The following is a 21428-nucleotide window of genomic DNA, read 5'->3' as shown; positions in this document are numbered from 1 at the left end:
CTGTGAGCTCCAGCTGTGCTGCAGAGTAGCCACGTGGACATTCAGCTCGTTTTACATGTATGTCTGTTTTCTCACCTATTAAACACATCAAATGACTTGCCTTATAGTTGATATTTATCTAAGAGAAAAACATGTTTAAAAATTAACATTGCTGTCTGTGTGAGGCAGGGTTGAATTTACACACTACCATGCAGATGTGCAAAGAGTTTTATCTTTATTACCTGCAACTTATTTTGTCCGGAATCCCTACTCCTACTGAGGGCAAAAGAAAACAGCCCGCTATTAGAGACCATTCAGATCACTGTGGCCCACAACAGTCTCCAGGTTTAACACAGGGTGTTGTATTAACGGACTGCTTAGCTGAAACATAACTATCAGTGTTAATTCTCTGTTTTCAAATGGCATCCTCTTCTTCACATTCTTTCCCAGATGACGCCTACACATGGGGCAGTCAGGAGTCCGTATGGCCTGAAGTCTACGTGCTAAGCTCTCAGCCTTTACTTTCTTTCTAGTGAGGTGTGACTGGCTTGGCCGTATTCCTGGTGTTGAGGAACATGGTTCTGGGAGATTCTTTGTGTATTGAATGTACCTTGCTAACTCCAAGGCCTCTCTGCCTCAGCATCTGTGAAATCCCTAACATCTGTTGCCTCATTGTCCTGACTCTCATTTTATTTTCTTGTTCAATGCTTCTAATGTGAACGTTTCCACGAACCCTGTTGAGACATGTGAGACTTCTGTTTTCCCTATACAGCAAATAGAAGTTGTGGGCGATTTAGAAGCCACTTGACATCTATCTACATAGACATGCTTTATTCCATTTTTTTTAATTATTTTTATTTATTTATTCATTTTAGAGGAGAGAGAGAGAGAGAAGAGGGGAGAAGCAGGAAGCTTCAACTCCCATATATGCCTTGACTGGGCAAGCCCAGGGTTTTGAACCGACAACCTCAGCATTCCAAGTCAACGCTTTATCCACTGCGCCACCACAGGTCAGGCTTATTCCATTTTTAAACACCACCTGGAGGGTACTATGTTTTCCAGTCCAGTACAAAATATGAAGGTCTCTTTAAGGGGATGCCAGTTTTTTTCTAAGATGATTCCCAACTCCCTAATCTATCACAATGGATTTCATGTAACTCCATACGTCTTCCTTTTAGATTCTGATGTATAAAATAAGTGATAAAACTGCCATTTTCTGGAGCATTTTTTAAATTCATTGAGATTTTGTATCCCAGCAATTATCATCAGTTTGGCTCATATGAACTCATAAAAATTCACAAAAAGGAAAAAAGAAAAGAAAAGCTAAGAGTGAATATAGTGTATAGTTAGAGCTTCTCTGAAGTATCTGCGTGATGTGCCCTTTGCTTCCAACTTGCCCCAGTTAGATATTTAGCTGGAGAGGTGCAGCAGGTCACTCGCATCTCACACCATGCTTCCCTTCCCTCTCAGGCACAGCGCCCTGTACGTTTCTTTGTTCTGATGCATTGGAAGTCTGCCTGTCCTCTTCTGTGTTATTGATCACGCCACACCCCACTTGTCCCACACAGTTTTAATTTACACTTGTTATCACTGGGTAATTATTAATATCTTCCATTTTTATCATAAATATTTAATTTGAAAAATACTAATGAGGAAATTCTAATGAGTTTATTTCTTCTCTCTCTCTCTCTCTCTCTCTCTCTCTCTTTTAAAGTAAGTGAGAGGCAGGGAGGCAAAGAGACAGACTCCCGCCTACACTCTGACCAGGATCCATGGGCAAGTTCTCTATAGGGCGATGCTCTGCCCATCTAGGGCCACTGCTTCATTGTTCGGCAACTGACCTATTTTAGTGCCTGAGGCGAAGCCATGGTACCATCCTCAGTGCCTGGGGCCAACTGACTCAAACCATTCAAGCCATGGCTGTAGAAGGGGAAGAGAGAGAGAGAGAGAGAGGGAGAGAAAGAGAGAGAGAGAGGGAGGGAGGGAGGGAGGGAGGGAGGGAGGGAGGGAGGGAGGGAGAGGAAGAAAAGGAGAAGCAGATGGTCACTTCTCCTGTGTATCCTGACTGGGGATCGAACCCAGGACTTCTATATGCCAGACCAACACTCTACCGCTGAGCCAACTTTCCAGGGCTGAGTTTATTTCTTATTATCTAAAAAGGAGCAGTTAGGATTTAGAAATAGCTCTTCTCTCTTAATCAGTTTCGCTGTTCAAGATGATAAATTTGCTGTCATTTAAGAAAGTCAGATTTGAGTTGGCGATGCCATTTCTGCCACCACAGCTTTCACTGTGGACGGTGCTAACAGTAGGCACTTGGGTGCTCTTCTAGTCTGTTTTGTGGGTGCCAGTGGAAACTGGATATAGCAGCTGCCACTCTCAGGATGAATTATGTATTGTACATGGTTCATTACATTACTGTTTCTTGTTCAATATCCAAAATGGGTACACATGTTTGAGCCTATGCAATATCATTATAATCCTACCTACCAGAAAGGATTATAACATCTGATACAGATAGTGAAAGATGGAAGACTCACAAGTCATTAAATCCAAGGTTCTGAATGGGCAAAATGACTGTTAGATATTCCTTACACTAATCTAACCCTAGGATCAGTTAGCATATTCTCCAAATTGAGACTCAGGCCTACCAGGTCAGTCTTTAGAGAAGAAGCCAATGTTACCTTTTAATGAGCTGAGTCTTTTTGGGAACCCTTCTTACAAAGAATGAATTTTTACCAACCCAGTCCTTTGTTTTATTGTTTGTTGGTTTCTCTGTTGGGGCATTCTTCTCAGGTATATCCTGGGTATGCAACCATGGATTAGCTTTCTAACTTGAATCTATTAATGTGTCATGAATATAGGGAATGAATTTATTGTGAAAATATATTGAAATATAAGTGAAAAATATATTGAAATATTTTAAAAGTTTTTCTATGATTCAATATGGAAGATAACCAATGTTTAGGCTTATTTTTTTTATTGTGCCTCGGTGTTTTGATGTAGTTATGCTTTCAGAATTCACTTCTAACCAAACTTATATATGAACTTAGAACAAAGGATATTGAGTTTTCTATCTGGATTCCCAATCACTGCTTCTTTTAAAACCTTATTTTAAGAACATTGAACTAATTATGTTTCTCTTTAAATGTATAGACCTCTCAAATACCTTGCATGAAGATGGATTAGAATTTAGAATTTTTAAATGATAGTACAGTATACTTTCACTCTTTTATATGCAAACTATGTGCTTTCAAATTATTTTGGTAGATAATAAACAGTGTAGCAGCTTTTAAATTTGTTTAAATCTTTTAGAAAAATCTGTAATTTAATTATTTAAGCTCAGTAAATGTCCAAAATTCTGAATTAGTGTCATCTTTGAAAAAAGATAAAATGTAGTTTATTTGTTAGCATATATGTTTAATAAATAGTATCTTATCTTTTTTGTATCACGAGGGTCTAATTTAAGATATACTCTAAATTATCCGTATGTACATATACATACATACATAATACACACACACATTCTTAGGTGTCTGCTGAGAGAATCTAGATGTAATTTTACTCCAGTAACAACGAGTAAATCCTGTGCTCAGGTATTGGTTTCTAATACTATTCTTCAATAAAAGGAAGTAGGGCGGGCTTTGTGCAGAAGTGGCTGATTGTAGACTGGGCAGAGAAAATGCAAGATGAATCTGGACCGTTTGGAGTATCTTACTGTGCTAAGAAATTAGGGAATGTTTAAAATGAAAGAAAATAAAGAAAAAAATGATAGGAACAAAGGAAGAAAGGAGAGAAAAAATAAGAAACGGAAGGGGAAGGGAAGGGGAGGGATGGGAAGGAAAGAAGGGAGAAAGGGAGGAAGGGAGGAAGAAAGAAATTACCTAACCAAAAAATGAGGTATGCCAAGGGATTTGTTGTGGACAACTATAAAGGTAGATGGACCACCAACCAAATTTGTTTTGGATATTGAGGCTTATGATGCCATGCACACACCAAGAGGTTATCAATATATTGATTATTTACATATTTGGGTCTCTGAGGAAAACAGCACATGCCTACCATGAGGGCCAGGATGAGTGTTCTCAAGTGCAGTGAGGGGCCGGTATGGTTTGAATCTTCCACCAGCACTGCTGGAGGGAGCAACTAGGCTTTCCTATCAGCTTGCCCAGATGTGGGGCACAAAAAGAAGTCAGTGATGTAAGTTTTCAAAGCTGTTAGTGGTCAAACATCAAAAATGCCGTCAGATTCCTTTTAGGAATCAGCCTGAAAGAGCTTGCAAACTCAAATTTGGAACAATTTGAGCAAGAAAATAAATAATGTAATATTGGATTATAACTAAAATTATAAATAATGTTCATGATGATACAAAAAAAAACGAGAGATGGAAGAGTGAAAGGGAGAAGAAAAATATCTCCTTGGAGAAGAATTCCAAATGACATATGCAGATAGTCTTTCTCTTAAGGAAGTGGAGCTTAACCTAAACTGTTAAGTGTTGACTACACTTACTAACTTGCTTCCAAAAGTACAGTGGAAATGAGGAAGAAATAAACTCTATAGTGGAGAAACCAGGCAAATACTGCTTCAGATTAGTGTCATCAGTGTTTACTCATGTTGATAGCATGTACCTTTGATGTGATGTGCTAATATTGGCACTTCTCTGAGGCATTCTTCCCCTAAAACTGTAACTCCAGTGTAGCCATGAGAAAACACCAGACAAGCCCAAATTTATGGACATTCTGCAAAATACTGCCAGGTAGTACTCCTCAATAAAGGATGAATAAATGTAAGGTAAGGTTCTGGATGGGATCCTGGAACAGAAAAAGGATATTAGGGAAACATAATAAAATTAGAATAAAATATGGACTTTTGTTAATAATAATGCACCAATATCAGATTATTTCTGGTGAGAAATGTACCATGGTAGCACATGATATGAAGAAGGGGAACCGGGTGCAGGGGACGCAGGAACTCTCTATACTATATTTACAGCTTTTATGTAAATTTACAGTATTCTAAATAAGTGCATTTAAAAGTTTTATAATGCTTTTGACATCTAAGAATAGATATAAATTTTTCATCTTTTATTTTACCCAGTGATTTCACAAGCAGTAATTTGTATGTTACAATTTATTATGCACTATTTTCTACTAATTAAGAAATGTTGCTACTCAGTGAAAGTAGAAAAATATGTATATCTGTACATAATTAAACAGAAGATTTTTTTGTTTGAATAATTTTACACAATGAAGAATGAGATAGCTTTTTAAGGTTAAAATTTTAATTTAAGTTTATTGTTCAGGAACTATAGGGAAATGGTATGCCACTGAACTAACAAATGTTGTTAATTACAATATATGTCTAATAAAACAAGGAGTCTCTGTTAGTGTAAAATGAGCTGAGAGTTTCAGGAATAACAATAGTATCTTCATAGTTTCCTTCACAACTAATACATACCTCATCTTTTATGGACATAAAGATGAATTAAATTGTTGTGAAGCAATTTTAACAGAGGCAAAACCTCTCCCAAGGTAGAGATCTGAATAATTATCATTCAAAGTGTGCAATGATTATTCTTGATTCAGAAAACTATACTGTAAAATAAATCTTTTAAATTTTTACCCCTAATAGGTCCATAATAATTGCCTATGGAATTCAATGAAAATTTAAAATTATGTTTTTCTGAAAAAATTTTAAATACATAGGACTTAATTCAAAGAAAATTAATATTTTTATATTTTGTAATCAATAAATAAACTTCATTTTTAAACTTTTTTTGAGTCACTTAGTTTATAACCCCACATCTTTGGATTTTATTTTTTAGATTACTGGATTTCGAGCAACAGGAAGGCATAAGGGACTGGAGCATAGTTACCAAGTTCCTATATGTAGAGGTAAATATAAAATGTAATAAACTATAATTTAATATTGGTTGGTAATTTCACAATCTTATTAGAGCTCAAAATTCTACAGGTATTTAAAAGTGAATAAATGGTGTGAAAACTATTTTACAAATAAAAATGTTAATGAAAAGATTAAGAAGAGGTATAGATATGATACTGTATAGGTTAATTTTAGAAAATAATGAGTAAATCATAATGGAAGGCTTTCTGGTGGTGATAGAGTACCTGGTTCTTTTCCCCATCAATAACTCTAAAACTAGATTATATATTCATGAGGCAACTACTTTTAGACATTGGAAAACAACACAAGTCACAGAAGGCAAGTGCAGAAGGAAGATGTATAAGCTGAGCTCCCTCATCACCATGACTTTGTGCCTGGGGAATTTTCCAAACTAAGCTCCATGTTGATGTATATCACCAAGATTATGGCAGTCCTGCATGAACTTAAAAGGCAAACTGTGGGAGCAACTGGAATCTGTCAGAAAGGGCACCAGATAAGAGGGGCCACAATAAGCAGCGGCCTGGTTTGTGAAGGAGTTTACTGCGAGTCCTTAAGTCAGTGGTTCTCAAAGTGTGCGCCAGGGCACACTGGTGCGCCCTAGATTTTCAGGTGTGCCCTATGGCATTCCAGAGAAATATGTGCCTTTTGGGACCAAAAAATCAACAGGGTTTTTAGTTTAGATTTTTGGGTGACAGAGGTATGGGGAATTGGATGTAAGTTGACAGTCTGCCCAACGCACCACCTCACTTGCCTGATTAGGTTGCAAAAGGCTGTTAAGCTGTGGTGCTGGGTTGTTTACACTACCCCCCCCATGTTCCCCAGAAAGACTGGAGGAAAGTTTCTTCTATCCCTTGTTTGGTGTAAAGTTAAGATGATATGTATGGTGTGGGTTTTGGATTGATGATTAAACAAGGAATTGTCTCTTGAAGCCTTTTGGATTTCTATAAAAGAAGAATATGTGGCAATATCCAAAAAAAAAAAAAAAAGAGAGGAATTCTTCAATGTATTGATGAGGAAATGAGAGTTTGCCTTTCAAATATATGCCCAAACATTGAAGAAATCTCTAGGACACATCAGGCTCATGTTTCTCATAAACACGAGAATGAAAAAATTTAACACATTCATGCCGGGACCTGCTGAATTTACTAAATCTTACTAAGAATGTATCTATATATAAAAAAAGATAACTTTTTTGTTATTCTTTTTACTTTTAACCCCTCTTTTTTACGAATTCTAAAAAGCATAACTCAAAAAAATGTAACATAAAAATGTTTTTAATGTCAGAATAAATTTAATCTTGTCATATTTCATTTAATTACCCTAAAAGCACTCTTAGACTTTATATTTTTTTAAATATTTGACTTAATTATTATAACATATTTCACAGAAATGTGTATATAGTGAGCCTACAATTATTTGTAGAATTTTAAATGCGCCCCAACTTCAAAAAGTTTGAGAACCACTGCTTTAAGTGATGGCTGGGCTCCACATGTAAGACTACCTGAGACTTAGCAGAGAGAGAAGATTCTATTGGACTAAGAGAAGACCAGAGACTCTCCAGTTCAAGCAGGGATAGGAGACATTGGAGTTCTAGCCATGCCATAATGGAGAGACTTCTTTAACTCCCTGGTAACACTGTGTTTATTAACCTTCAGCATCCTATATCTACCCTATAAAACCAAAAATAAGCTTACACCAAATTCCTAGAAGAAATAGATCTTAAGGGTTTGAATCTTGTCAAATATTTGAATCTTGGGAAATATTTAGTGCTTTCCATGGATCCACCATGAGAATGCATCAAATTAAACCTTGAAATTCAAGGTGAAAAAAAATTAAACTGTGTGCTAGAACAAAAATCAATACCCTTCAGAGGACAACAGTTGGCTAGAGTCTTTATAATCTCTCATCTGTATTGCCCAGTATATAATTTAAATTTAGTAAATACATTATCTAGAACATAATATGTTATGATATATTATGTTCTAGATATGGGAAATATGAGCAACAATCAAGACAAATAGCAAAAATTGGAACCATCACTGATACAACTCTGGTGTTAGATTTAGCAAATAATAACATTAAAGAGGCTACAAGTGTCCATCAGTAGATGAATGGATAAAAACTCTGTGGTACATTTACACAATGGAATACTACGTGACCATAAAAGGGAAGAAAATCTTACTTTATGTGACAACATGGATGGACTTAGAGATTATTATGCTAAGTGAAATAGGCTAGGCAGAGAGAAACAAGTACCATATGATTTCATTTATATGTGGAATCTAATGAACACAATAAACTGAGGGACAGAATAGAAACTGAGGCAGTTTAACAGGGAACAGATGGACAGCTGTCAAAGTGAAGGGGGAAGAGGATCATATCAAAGAAGGTGAAGGTATTAGCCAAAATCATATATACAAAACACACACGCGTGCATGTGCATACATATACACACAAACAACAGGGCAGTAATAGCCTGAGGGAAAAGGAGGCTGGAGGTGGGGGAGGGAGGGCAAAGGGGAAAAGCAGGGTGGAAAGAGACATTGCATGGGGCATGGGGAGACATGATGAGGTGTGTAGAAAGTGTTATATTGATTGGGACACTTGAAACCACGTCAACTCAATAAATTAAAAATAGCATATATAGGATTTGAAAATTGAAAATCCCTACAGTGGCAGGTACAGCAACATAAGCAAGGGACTCATCAGTCAGGGCTTACCTCCTCATCTAGAGGCATTGTGGAGACTGGCTAGCTGAGAAGCCCGTGCCTCATTGGAATAGGATGGCCTCGTGCTTTGCCCATCTACTGCCACAGGGGAACATGGTGCATCAGGATTCCAAACACAACAGATTTTCTTCAAGAAATATAGAAATCTGAAGAGGGCAAGATGGTGACGGAGTAGGCAGATGTATCAACTTCTACCTCCCAGAACCAAAGTGGATTACAACTTAATTTTAAGAACCATTCCCTGGAAAAACCAACTTTGGACTAAACTAAGAGGACTCTTTAACCAAGGAACACCAAAGAAGACACACAGAGACTGGTAGGAAAAGCAGAAACGTGGAGAGTGCTGCCCAGCTCCTGGGAGTGAACGGCAGCTCGAGAAACTCACGAGGCAGGAAGTGAGTTTTGCAGAGAGGGTAGGGCCCTGGGCCCCAGGAACAAAGCCCCAGCCTGCAGCCCCATAGCTTAGAACAGTGATTTTCAACCTTTTTTGAGCTGCGGAACATTTTTTACATTTCCAAAATCCTGGGGCACACCACCTATCAAAATGACACAAAAATCACACTCTAACACAGTACATATTATACATATAGTTAATAATATAGTTTCTAAATGTATTTATACTCACACCTGACCATGTCTCACGGCACACTGGTTGAAAAACACTAACCTAGAAGAAGCATATAGACAGTATCTAGCTGCGAAACAAGTTAGGATACTGTTTGTGAGAAAGAGACAGATTTCTCAGACCCAGGATTCTTCTTAAAGGGACAGCGTAGAAAACCTCTTTCACAACCATTCACCCAGGGCTCTGGAAAACGGGGAGAGAGGAGAGGACCAGAGTAGCAGGAAGAGAGTGTAATCTAGGAGGCTCAGGCAGAACACTTTGAGCGACAGCCACCCTAACCCCTGGGCTAAGTCACTCCCCAAATCTGAAGTGAATATTTCCCCTGGAACCAGCAATACTAGCAAAGAGAAGCAGGACACCAGCCAAACAAACTCTTCTGTGACACTCAGAACAGAATCGCTTAGAGGGAGGGAGCCTTAAGGAATACAGTATTGAGTGTTAGGGTCTGAAGTGCAGTGACGCTAACCACACTGCTTGTGAGCGCAACTCCATCTGCAGAGGCAGGGCAAAAGCCTAAGAACAGGCACAGACCCGCGACTCAGCAAAGGTGCTCATCCCTGTCTTTAGTGTTGAGGCTTGCAGCTCTGGGCGTGGTACGCAGCCACACCCATGGTGGTGGGGCAAAGGCCAAGGCTTGTAGACCCAGGCACATGAACACAACCCCTCCCTTGGAGGAGAGGTGGAAATCACAGTAACAAGTGCAGCAGGCCGGCGTCAGCAATGCACATACCCGAACGCCCAAGGCAGCGGCAGAGGGAGTGGCAGGCCTGCAGACAGATCACACCTAGGAAACACAGAGACCACACCCATTGGACTTCAGTGGCCACACACTTCTTATACACAGACAGAATGAGAAGGCAGAGAAATGCAACCCAAATGAATCAAGAGAAATCCCCAGAAAAGGACTTCAATGAGTCAGATATAACCAAATTACCAGATGCAGAGTTTAAAATAATGATTTTTAGGATGCTCAAAGATCTTAGAACAACAATAGATGGACATAACAAATACCTAAATAAGGAGATAGCAAGTATAAAAAAGGACATTGAAATAATAAAAAAGAATCAGTCAGAAATGACAAATACAGTATCAGAAATGAAGACCACAATGGAGGAATTAAAAGCAGGATGGATGAAGCTGAGGATCAAATCAGCGAGTTAGAGGACAAGATAAACAAAGGCACAGAAGCAGAGCAGCAAAAAGAAAATAGACACAAAAAGTCTGAGGAAACTCTAAGAGAGCTCTGTGACAACATGAAGAGATATAACATCCACATCATAGGGGTTTTTGAAAAAGAAGAGAAAGAACAAGGGATAGAGATTTTGTTCAATCAGATCGTAGCTGAAAACTTTCCTAAATTGATGCAGGAAAAAGTCACACAAGTTCAAGAAGCACAGAAAATTTCCCTAAAGAGAAACTCAAAGAAATCTACACCAAGACACATCATAATTAAAATACCAAAGCTAAGTGATAAAGAGAAAATATTAAAAGCTGCTAGAGAAAAAAAGGCTATCACCTACAAAGGAGACCCCATAAGGATGACATCTGACTTCTCAACAGAAACACTTAAGGCCAGAATGGAATGGCAAGAAATATTCAAAGTAATGCAAACAAGAGCCTACTACCAAGACTACTTTATCCTGCAAGGCTATTGTTTAAAATTGAAGGAGAAATAAAAAGCTTCTCAGACAAAAAAAAACAAGGAATTCATAACAACCAAATCAATGCTACAAGAAATGTTAAGAGGCCTGTTGTAAACAGATCAAAAGGGGAAAAGAATATAGCAAAAGAGGAATACAGCTTTAGAGAATAAAATGGCAATAAACAACTACATATCAATAATAACCTTAAATGTAAATGGATTAAATTATCCAATCAAAAGACATAGGGTAGCTGCATGGATAAGAAAACAGGACCCATACCTATGCTGTCTACAAGAGACACTCCTTAAAACAGAAGATGCACATAGACTGAAGATAAATGGATGGAAAAAAATATTTCATACAAATGGAAATAAAAAAAAAACTGGGGTAGCAATACTTACATCAGACAAAATGACTAAAACAAAGGGTATAGTAAGAGATAAAGAAGGTCACTACATAATGATAAAAGGAGCAATCCAACAGGAAGATATGACCATTATAAATATCTACACACCTACCATAGGAGCACCTAAATATATAAAGCAGACTTTGATGGATATCAAGGGCGAGATCAACAGCAATACTATAATAGTAGGGGATTTCAATACCCCACTAACATCACTAGATAGATCCTCAAGAAAGAAAATTAACAAAGAAACAGCAGACTTAAAGGACACACTAGATCAACTTGATTTAATAGATATCTTCCGAACCTTTCACCCTAAAGCAGCAGAATATACATTCTTTTCAAGTGCTTATGGTCCATTCTCTAGGATAGACCACATGTTAGGGCACAAAAGCGGTCTCAACAAATTTAAGATTGAAATCATATCAAGCATTTTCTTTGATCACAGTGGCATGAGACTAGAAATCAACCACAACAGAAAAACTGAAAAGTAATCAACACTTGGATTTTAAATAGCATGTTATTAAATAACGAATGGCTTAACAATGAGATCAAAGAAGAAATTTAAAAAATTCCTATAAATGAATGATAATGAGCTTACAACAATTCAAAATTTATAGGACACAGCAAAAGTAGTACTGAGAGGGAAGTTCATAGCATTACAGGCATACCTTAACAAGCAAGGAAAAGCTCAAATAAACAACTTAACCCTGCATCTAAAGGAACTAGAAAAAGAACAGCAAGTAAAGCCCAGAGGTAGTAGAAGGAAGGAAATAATAAAGATCAGAGCGGAAATAGATGATATAGAGGCTAAAGAAACAATACAGAGGATCAATGAAACAAGGAGCTGATTCTTTGAAATAGTAAACAAGATCGATGAACCTTTAACCAGAGTCACCAAGAAAAAAAGAGAGAGGACTCAAATAAATAAAATTAGAAATGAGAGTGGAGAAATAACAACTGACACAACAAAATATGGATTGTAAGAAAATACTAGGAAAAAATATGCCAAAAAATTAGACAACCTAGATAAAATCGACAATTCCTTGAAACATATAGTATTTTAAAAATCAATCTGGAAGAAGCCCTGGCCGGTTGGCTCAGTGGTAGAGTGTCGGCCTGCTGTGCGGGAATCCCAGGTTTGATTCCCAGCCAGCACACACAGGAGAAGTGCCCATCTGCTTCTCCACTCCTCCCCCTCTCCTTCCTCTCTGTCTCTTTCTTCCCCTCCCACAGCCAAGGCTCCATTGGAGCAGAGTTTGCCCGGGCGCTGAGGATGGCTCTGTGGCTCCTGCCTCAGGCGCTAAAATGGCTCTGATTATGGCAGAGCGACGCCCCAGATGGGCAGAGCATCACCCCCTGGTAGGCATGCCGGGTGGATCCTGGTCAGGTGCATGCAGGAGTCTGTCTGACTGCCTCCCCGTTTCCAACTTCAGAAAAATACACACAAAAAAAATCAATCTGGAAGAATCAGAAAACCTAAACAGACTGATTACAACAAATGAGATTGAAGCAGTTATCAAAAAACTCCCAAGAAACAAAAGCCCGGGGCCCACTGGCTTCACAAGTGAATTCTACCAAATATTCAAAGAAGAACTAACTCCTATTCTTCTCAAGCTATTTCAAAAAATTCAGAGGAAGGAAGACTTCCAAGATCTTTTTATGAGGCGAGCATAATTCTGATTCCAAAACCAGGCAAAGACAACACAAAAAAAGAAAATTATAGTCCGATATCCCTTATGAATTTAGATGCTAAAATCCTCAGCAAAATATTAGCAAACCGGACCCAGCAGTATATGAAAAAAATCATACACCATCATCAATTGAGATTTATTCTGGGAAGGCAAGGCTGGTACAATATTCGCAAATCAATCAATGTGATTCATCACATAAACAAAAGTAAGGAGAAAAACCACATGATAATTTCAATAGATTCAGAAAAAGCATTTGATAAAATCCAGCACCCATTCATGATCAAAACTCTCAGAAAAGTGGGAATACAGGGAACATACCTCAACATGATAAAGGCCATCTATGACAGACCCACAGCCAACATCATTCTCAGTGGGCAAAAGTTAAAAGCAATCTCCTTAAGATCAGGTACAAGGCAGGGGTGCCCCTTTTCACCACTCTTATTCAACATAGTCCTGGAAGTCCTAGCCATAGAAATCAGACAAGAAAAAGAAATAAAAGGCATCCAAATTGGAAAAGAGAAGTAAAACTATCATTATTTGCAGATGATATGATATTGTATATAGAAAACCCTAGAGTCTCAGTCAAAAAACTATTGGACCTGATAAATGAATTCAGCAAGGTGGCAGGATATAAAATTAATACTAAGAAATCAGAGGCATTTTTATACACCAACAATGAACTGTGAGAAAGAGAAATTAAGGAAACAATCCCCTTCACTATTGCAACCAAAAAAATAAAGTACCTAGGAATAAATTTAACCAAGGAGATTAAAGACTTGTACTCGGAAAATTATCAAACATTGATAAAAGAAATCAGGGAAGATACAAACAAGTGGAAGCATATACTGTGTTCATGGTTAGGAAGAATAAACATCATTAAAATGTCTATATTACTCAAAGCAATTTATAAATTCAATCTAATGCCAATTAAAATATCAATGACATACTTCAAAGACATAGAACACATATTCCAAAAATCTATATGGAACCAAAAAAGAACACGAATAGCCTCAGCAGTCTTGAAAAGGAAGAATAAAGTGGGAGGTATCACACTTCCTGATATCTAGTTATACTACAAGGCCATTGTACTCAAAACAGCTTGATACTGGTATAAGAACAGGCATATAGATCAATGGAACAGAACAGAGAACCCAGAAATAAACCCACACCTTTATGGACAACTGATATTTGACTAAGGAGGTAAGAGCATACAAGGGAGATAAGACAGTCTCTTCAACAAATGGTGTTGGGAAAATTGGACAGCTACCTGCAAAAAAAATGAAACTAGACCACCAACTTACACCATTCACAAAAATAAACTCAAAATGGATAAAATACTTAAATGTAAAACTGTGAAACCATAAGCATCTCAGAAGAAAACATAGGCAGTAAGCTCTCCAACATCTCTCGCAGCGATATATATGCTGATTTATCTCCACGGGCAAGTGAAATAAAAGACAGGATAAACAAATGGGACTATATGAAACTAAAAAGCTTTTGCACAGCTAAAGACAATAAGAACAGAATAAAAAGACAAACTACACAATGGGAGAAGATTTTCGACAATACAGCTGATAAGGGGTTAATAACCAAAATTTATAAAGAACTTGTAAAACTCAACACCAGGAAGATAAACAATTCAATCAAATAATGGGCAAAAGAAATGAATAGATACTTCTCCAAAGAGGACATACAGATGGCCAATAGGCATATGAAAAAATGTTCAACATCACTAATCATTAGAGAAATGCAAATTACAACCACAATGAGATATCTCCTCACACCAGTCAGAATGACGCTCATCAACAAAACAACACAGAATAAGTGCTGGCGAGGACGTGGAGAAAAGGGAACCCTCCTGCACTGCTGGTGGAAATGCAGACTGGTGCAGCCACTGTGGAAAACAGTATGGAGATTCCTCAAAAAATTAAAAATCAAACTGCCTTTTGAACCAGCTATCCCACTTTTAGGAATATACCCCAAGAACACCATAGTACTGTTTCAAAAGGAGAAATGTACCCCCATGTTCATGGCAGCATTGTTCACAATAGTGAAGATCTGGAAACAGCCCAAGTGTCCATCGGTGGATGGGTGGATTAAAAAGCAGTGGAACATATATACAATGGAATACTATGGGGCATGAAAAAGAAGAAAATCTTACCTTTTGTGACAATATGGATGGACCTGGAAACTATTATGTTAAGTAAAATAAGCCAGGCAGGAAAATAAAAATATCATATAACCTCACTCATTTGAGGAATCCAATGAACAATGTGAACTGAGGAACTGAGAATGGAATTGAGACAGAGAAGAGATCAAAGGTACCAGCAGAAAAGAGAACAGAGGGAAAGGGGATGATAGGATGGGATAAAGCTGAAGGGAAGGGGGGAGGGCTCTATGGGGAGAGGGGAAAGGCAGATGTTGAGGGGAATATGGGGGCGGGGGGATGCATTCGGGGCAACTCTAGAATCTATGTAAACACAATAAATTAAAATCAATAAAAAAAGAAATATGGAAAATAAACTAGAAAATATTAGAGGCCGTTTTGAGTATCAATAAGTGAAGAGATAGAGAATCTTGGTAGATAAATGCAAACAAAAGAAAATAGAAATTTTAGTATTGAATAATTAAATAAGTGTAAAGAAAATTTTGTACTCAACAGATGGCAAATGACAAATGTCAGTGAAGTTTGAGGTCAAGAAAAAATCTAAAGAAGAAATAGGAAAACAGTGGAAGGAAAATTTGTCTGCTTAATGTATATGTAATTAGAATTTCAAAGGAGAAAAGAATGAGAACAGTACATAAAAATAATTAAACAAATGATAACCTGCCCTGGACAGGTAGCTTGGCTGGAGCATCATCCCAATGCGCAGAGGTTGCTGGTTTGATCCTTGGTCAAAAGGCACAAGCAGAACAGAGTGATGTTCCTGACTCTTTCTTTCCCTCTCTCTCTAAAATCAATAAATTAAAAAAGATAACCTAAAATTTTCCAAGCTTGATGTCAAACATCAAGTGACATATCAAAAAAAAAAAAAAAAAAAAAGGAAGAAAAGCATCTCTAAACACAGAAAATCATGCCTGGATGCATCATATTGAAACTGTTGAAACTTAAAATGAGAAAATCTTGAAAGCAGCAAGAGAGAAAAGACATCACATGAATGGGAACAAGGATAGAAATAAAAGGCTGATTTCACGTGAGAAATAGAGAAATCTAGGAACAGTGAAATGACATCTTTAAAATGTGGCAAAATTTTAATTCATAATTTTATATACAGTAAAAATGTCCCTCAGATATTAAGATAATTTGCAGACATTTTAATATAAGTGAAAACTGTAGATTTTGTTGCAAGCCATTTTGAAGTACAGCAAACACTAAAGGATTTTCTGAAAGAAAATAATGCCAGAAGGAAACTCAGATTTACAGAATTGAATACAGAGATTTAGAAATGCAACATTCTGGTTAATAAAAATATTATGTTTTTCTCCTCTTAATTTCCTTAAAAGAAAAGTGTCTGATAAAAATTAGGTAATATTTATAAGGCGTGTAAAGATAAAATAAGTTTGGAGTGGCGCAAATGTTCTGTATCTTGATTTTGTGGTGGTTACATGCTTACTTATCTTTAATAAAATTTCTCTACTTTAAAAGTATGCATTTCATTGTATGTAAATTATACCTTGATTAAATTGATTTTGAAAAGAATGATGGGAAATTCTTAAATAATAAAAAGACATAAAATGGTGAATTTTCTTAATAAACATAGTGTTATTTCCAGATGACTTTTCATTTTGTTCTGTAATTAAGGCTTAAAAATATATGTAGCATTCTTCTGTTTGATATGTTTTTCTTAGCCTTGGTTTGGTAGTTCTTTTTCTTCCATTTTAAAATATGTCAGCTATGCTCAATGATTCATAGAGTCTGCACACAAATGTTTACTGCAGTCATTTCTATAGTCATAAAACAATACAAGCAATCTGAACGTTTAACCACAAATGAATGTTTAAGTATAGTTGATTGTATAATACTAGAAAGTTTTAAAAATCATGCATAAGGAAATGTTCGTATTATGTTAACTTAATATAATGTTAAAAAATAAAAACATTTCTATAGTATGAGGGCGTGTCAGTTAAATATATGTATAGAAAACTAATTGGAGGATGCACAAAAAATCTTTACATTATTTTCTTTATGTGATGTGAATATTTTCTACAATTTTTGCTTACTGCATTTGAATATGTATGTCTGTTTACAACAAAAATTATTGGTTTCATATGTAGATTACCTTTAAGTATATAATCAGGGATAGATATGAAAGGACAATATGAAACTATTCTAATCTTAGAACTCTAGCTCCAGAAAGGCCTGCAGATGGTGAAAGGGCGCGTGTATAAAGAAGGCTCAAAGGCTGCGGAACTGTGTGCCCTTTGTGGGTGCTGTGTCAGTTCATCTCTCGATGCTCCAGTCAACTCTAATAGTTTATGATTTTATATGCTTAGCCTTGACATCTTTATTAAAATAAACTAAAGGTTTACTGATATTTCCTTTATGAAATCATCCCCTGGTATTTAATATAATTCAGAAATGAACACATTAAGCTGACATATTACTTTGAAGATCGTTTGTAATTATATTTTGATCTGTGATAATTTGAAGTGGCTTTGGATCAAATGGAATACGTTTCTATCCAACAGGAAGAAATAGGTTCTTTTAATTAACTAATTCTAATTACTTAAATAGTTAATTCTTTAATCCCATACTGAATAATTTTTGTGCTTCTTATGAACATATGCCCCAATTTTAGGTGTGGGACTTGCAGTACTTTTCCCTAAGCTTCTGGTGTCAGCATTTGACTTTGTGATCTCAGCGTCTGTCATGACTGACTGACCCATCAACTTGGAACTCTACTTAGCCAGAGATTGTAATTTGATAAGAAGTTGGCTTTATTGGTTAAGTGGTTTCTCCTCATAAAGCTTGCTATCCTTCACAATAATTTTTATAGATTTAACACCCTCCCTCTTGCTTTGTCTGTTTTAATTTAGTTTTTAAAATCTGTTATCTATTTTCTCTCTGTCATCCATTGATGTAAGCTGTAGAAATTCTTCATGTTAAAATCATATTCACTTTGTAGTTGGGGACAATGAATTGATTGTCATTTACACTGAACTCTGGTGAAAAGACAAGTTAGTTTCTTTTAATTCAAAGTTGAGTAATAAGACAATAGACTTATTTGAAGTAGAGTTATCAGAGAATTTTAAATATGCCATGTTTTCAGAATATTTACAATAGGATGCTAATTTTAAAAAGGTAAAATATATTTAAAACATATTTAATTTCTCTCACCTGGAGAGAATACTAATAATACTTTAACACTCAACTTTCTCACCTGAAAAGGGTTTTCAATTCTATATTTATTCTTACATGGCATGTAGAATAATAGAAAAATTCCCAGGAGAAATAGTGAATTATTATCGAATAGATATTTGAAGTCACAATTTTTTAGTATGTTTTTCTTAGTTGTTATGAAAAGTAATATGCATCAAATATTTACAAGAAATTACACAGAAAGCAGTATTATATATTATAAGCTAAAACTTTTTGTGAAGACTACTTAATTTCTAAAAGTTTATGAATATGCTGGTTTTGCTTGTTATGTTTGTGTTAGTTAACTTATATTGCCTTGATTTCCTATAAGGTTGCAATTTGATAATTTGGAAATAATTTCTATTTCCAAAGTAGGTTATAAAGATTCACATAACTGTCCTGACCAGGCGATGGTGCAGTGGAACAGCATCGGTCTGGGATGCTAAGAACCCAGGTTCGAAACCCCAAGGTTACCCGCTTGCATAGGGGCTCATCGGGATTGAGCATGGGCCCACCAGCTTGAGTGCGGGGTTGCTGGCTCAAGTGTGGGATCATAGACATGACCCCATGGTCTCTGGCTTGAGCCCAAAAGTTGCTGGCTTGAAGCCCAAGGTCGCTGGCTTGAGCAAGGGGTCACTTGCTCTGCTGGAGCCCCCTGGTCACCATGGTTCAAGGAACATATGAGAAAGCAAACAATGAAAAACTAAGATGTCACAATGAAGAATTGATGCTTCTCATCTCTCTCACTTCCTGTCTGTCAGTCCCTATCTGTTCCTCTGTCTCTCTTTCACTAAAAGTGTGTGTGTGTGCACACACACATATAACTCATAATTTATGATAGGGGATTATGAATTCAAGATAAACAGCTAGAAATTGGAAATCTTTGATGAGGTTTAAAACTGTAAAAGTTAACTTCAGAACTTCATAGAGGAAATAGATATAGTAAAGTAAGTATTTCTTAAGATTTTTAGCTTAATGCTTTTTTAAAGTTGGGTGTTTTGTTGCTGCTCAAAATTGCATTACTAGGCCAATTTTGTATGACTATGTAGAGCACATGATCTCATTTAGAAAGAGATACAGTAATGTCAAGTATAGCCTCTCCTGCTTTACCTGTTACATTTCTGAATTCTAGTTCGATCTCCTTTTAGCTTACAAGTGTTCTAATCTCTTAGATATTTTCTAGTTATATTTCTGTGCTAGGTTATGAATAATTTCTTCAAAACCTTTTTTTTTCAGTAAAATAATTCAGCTGTGTATAATCCATGATGTTAGGGACTGGCATATTGCAGATACTTAAGTATTTGTTTGTTACATGAATATTCTGATATTTAACCAGGGACCTGAATGTGTTTAGTTCATGTTGGTTGAATGTGTGTAAATAGATGAAGCAATAGTTGAATGGGTGAAATTTAGTACTGGAGCTACAATAAATAAGATTTGTGCAAGTGACCTTGTGCTTGTTTGTTTATTTGATATTAGTTTTATTTCCCTTAAGGATTTGAACCTTATGATGTTGATTGTGCCCAAGTAATATTTAGGAAACTGCATAGCACCAGTTAGTACTATAGTCCTTGTGATTAATAAGCATTAGCTGCTAGAAATGAGGATGCTATAATACAGACATGAACTTTGCTATTTATTGCTAAACATTAGGAAGTGCTATATGGAATTTGACATTTACATGCACTTAACTGTGAAATTGACCCAGGCTTTAATGTCTGAGACTCATTTGTTCTACAACCCTTTATGTAAGTAAAAGTGATGTTTATCTGATGTGGAGTAGAAATTGTTTATTTTTGCTCCATTGAAAAATGCAGTGTTTAGTCTCATGTTTAGGTTCCAAATGTTGATTTTAAAATATTATGAAAGTGTGAATTTTTTTTTTTTTGTATTTTTTTTTTCTGAAGCTGGAAACAGGGAGGCAGTCAGACAGACTCCCGCATGTGCCCGACCGGGATCCACCCGGCACGCCCACCAGGGGCGATGCTCTGCCCATCCGGGGCATCGCTCTGTCGTGACCAGAGCCACTCTAGCGCCTGGGGCAGAGGCCGAGGAGCCATCCCCAGCGCCCGGGCCATCTTTTGCTCCAATGGAGCCTCGGCTGCAGGAGGGGAAGAGAGAGACAGAGAGGAAGGAGAGGGGGAGGGGTGGAGAAGCAGATGGGCGCCTCTCCTGTGTGCCCTGGCCGGGAATCGAACCCGGGATTTCCGCACACCAGGCTGACGCTCTACCACTGAGCCAACTGGCCAGGGCCGAAAGTATGAATTTTTATAGTTCTATTTCGCTTGTAGAACAACTACATATATTCATAAACCAAATTCTCTTTGTTTTTTTACTGTTATTTTTTATCTTTACCATTTTTTGTTTTTCCCTTTTTATTTTATTTCTCTTATGAAGTGGTGCTCAGTAATGTTTTGCATACTACCTAAGATCTCGTATTCCTAGAAGTATCTACTGAGATCCTGGGTTTCTCCTTTCTTCCCTTTACTTACTACTATACAAATTCTCCTCACATATAAAAGGAATAAAAGGTAGTGGCCATCCTAGGATTATTGACAGAATTTCATAAAATATATATTAAGTGTAAATTGTTTAGACAGGTGGCTGTTGTATAGTAAAAGATAAATTAGGCATAAATGGTAATTATTATTACATTATTATCATTATTAGGTTGTCATCCTTGGTCATTGAAGAGGAACAATTTTCCTTAACCTCAGCGAGCTGTAACTGTCACCTTTCCCTCACACTCTGACTTCCCAGATGCTGTGAGGTTGTAACTCGTAGCACAATTGAGGGAGGATGGGTAATTTGGATATCCCAGTGTTCAAAGTTTTTAAGAACTTTCCTGTAAAACTAAGTTATGCAACATTGGATTTTGTTTTTTATGGTACTGTGGGGGTTATTTTGAGGATTTTCTCTTTTGTTTGGGAGCATTAGCGAATAGGAAAAATTAATTAGATCAGGGAGGAAACTAAATGCTGGCATGTGTCTCCTTGCCTTTTTAAACCCTGGATACTTTGCGAGCCTTGTCACTGGAACCATCCTGAGGTTTTTGTGTTTATTATCTTTTCTCTGTTATAAATCTAGAGCTA

General features: G+C 36.8%; 1 protein-coding gene across 4 annotated transcripts in view; it reads left to right on the top strand.

Moving 5' to 3' along the window:
- SPAG16 (sperm associated antigen 16) overlaps positions 1–21428 on the top strand; it is a 204617-nt gene that overhangs the window by 47384 nt on the left and 135805 nt on the right. For all 4 annotated transcript variants that reach the window (XM_066346111.1, XM_066346112.1, XM_066346110.1 and 1 more), the window contains 2 exons: positions 855–989; positions 5801–5870. In XM_066346111.1, coding sequence (XP_066202208.1) covers positions 855–989; positions 5801–5870 — 205 coding nt within the window. The remainder of the gene's footprint in view (positions 1–854; positions 990–5800; positions 5871–21428) is intronic.

This window comes from Saccopteryx leptura, chromosome 7, assembly GCF_036850995.1.
Source record: "Saccopteryx leptura isolate mSacLep1 chromosome 7, mSacLep1_pri_phased_curated, whole genome shotgun sequence".
NCBI lineage: Eukaryota > Metazoa > Chordata > Mammalia > Chiroptera > Emballonuridae > Saccopteryx > Saccopteryx leptura.
This window is presented reverse-complemented; position numbering and strand designations above follow the sequence as displayed.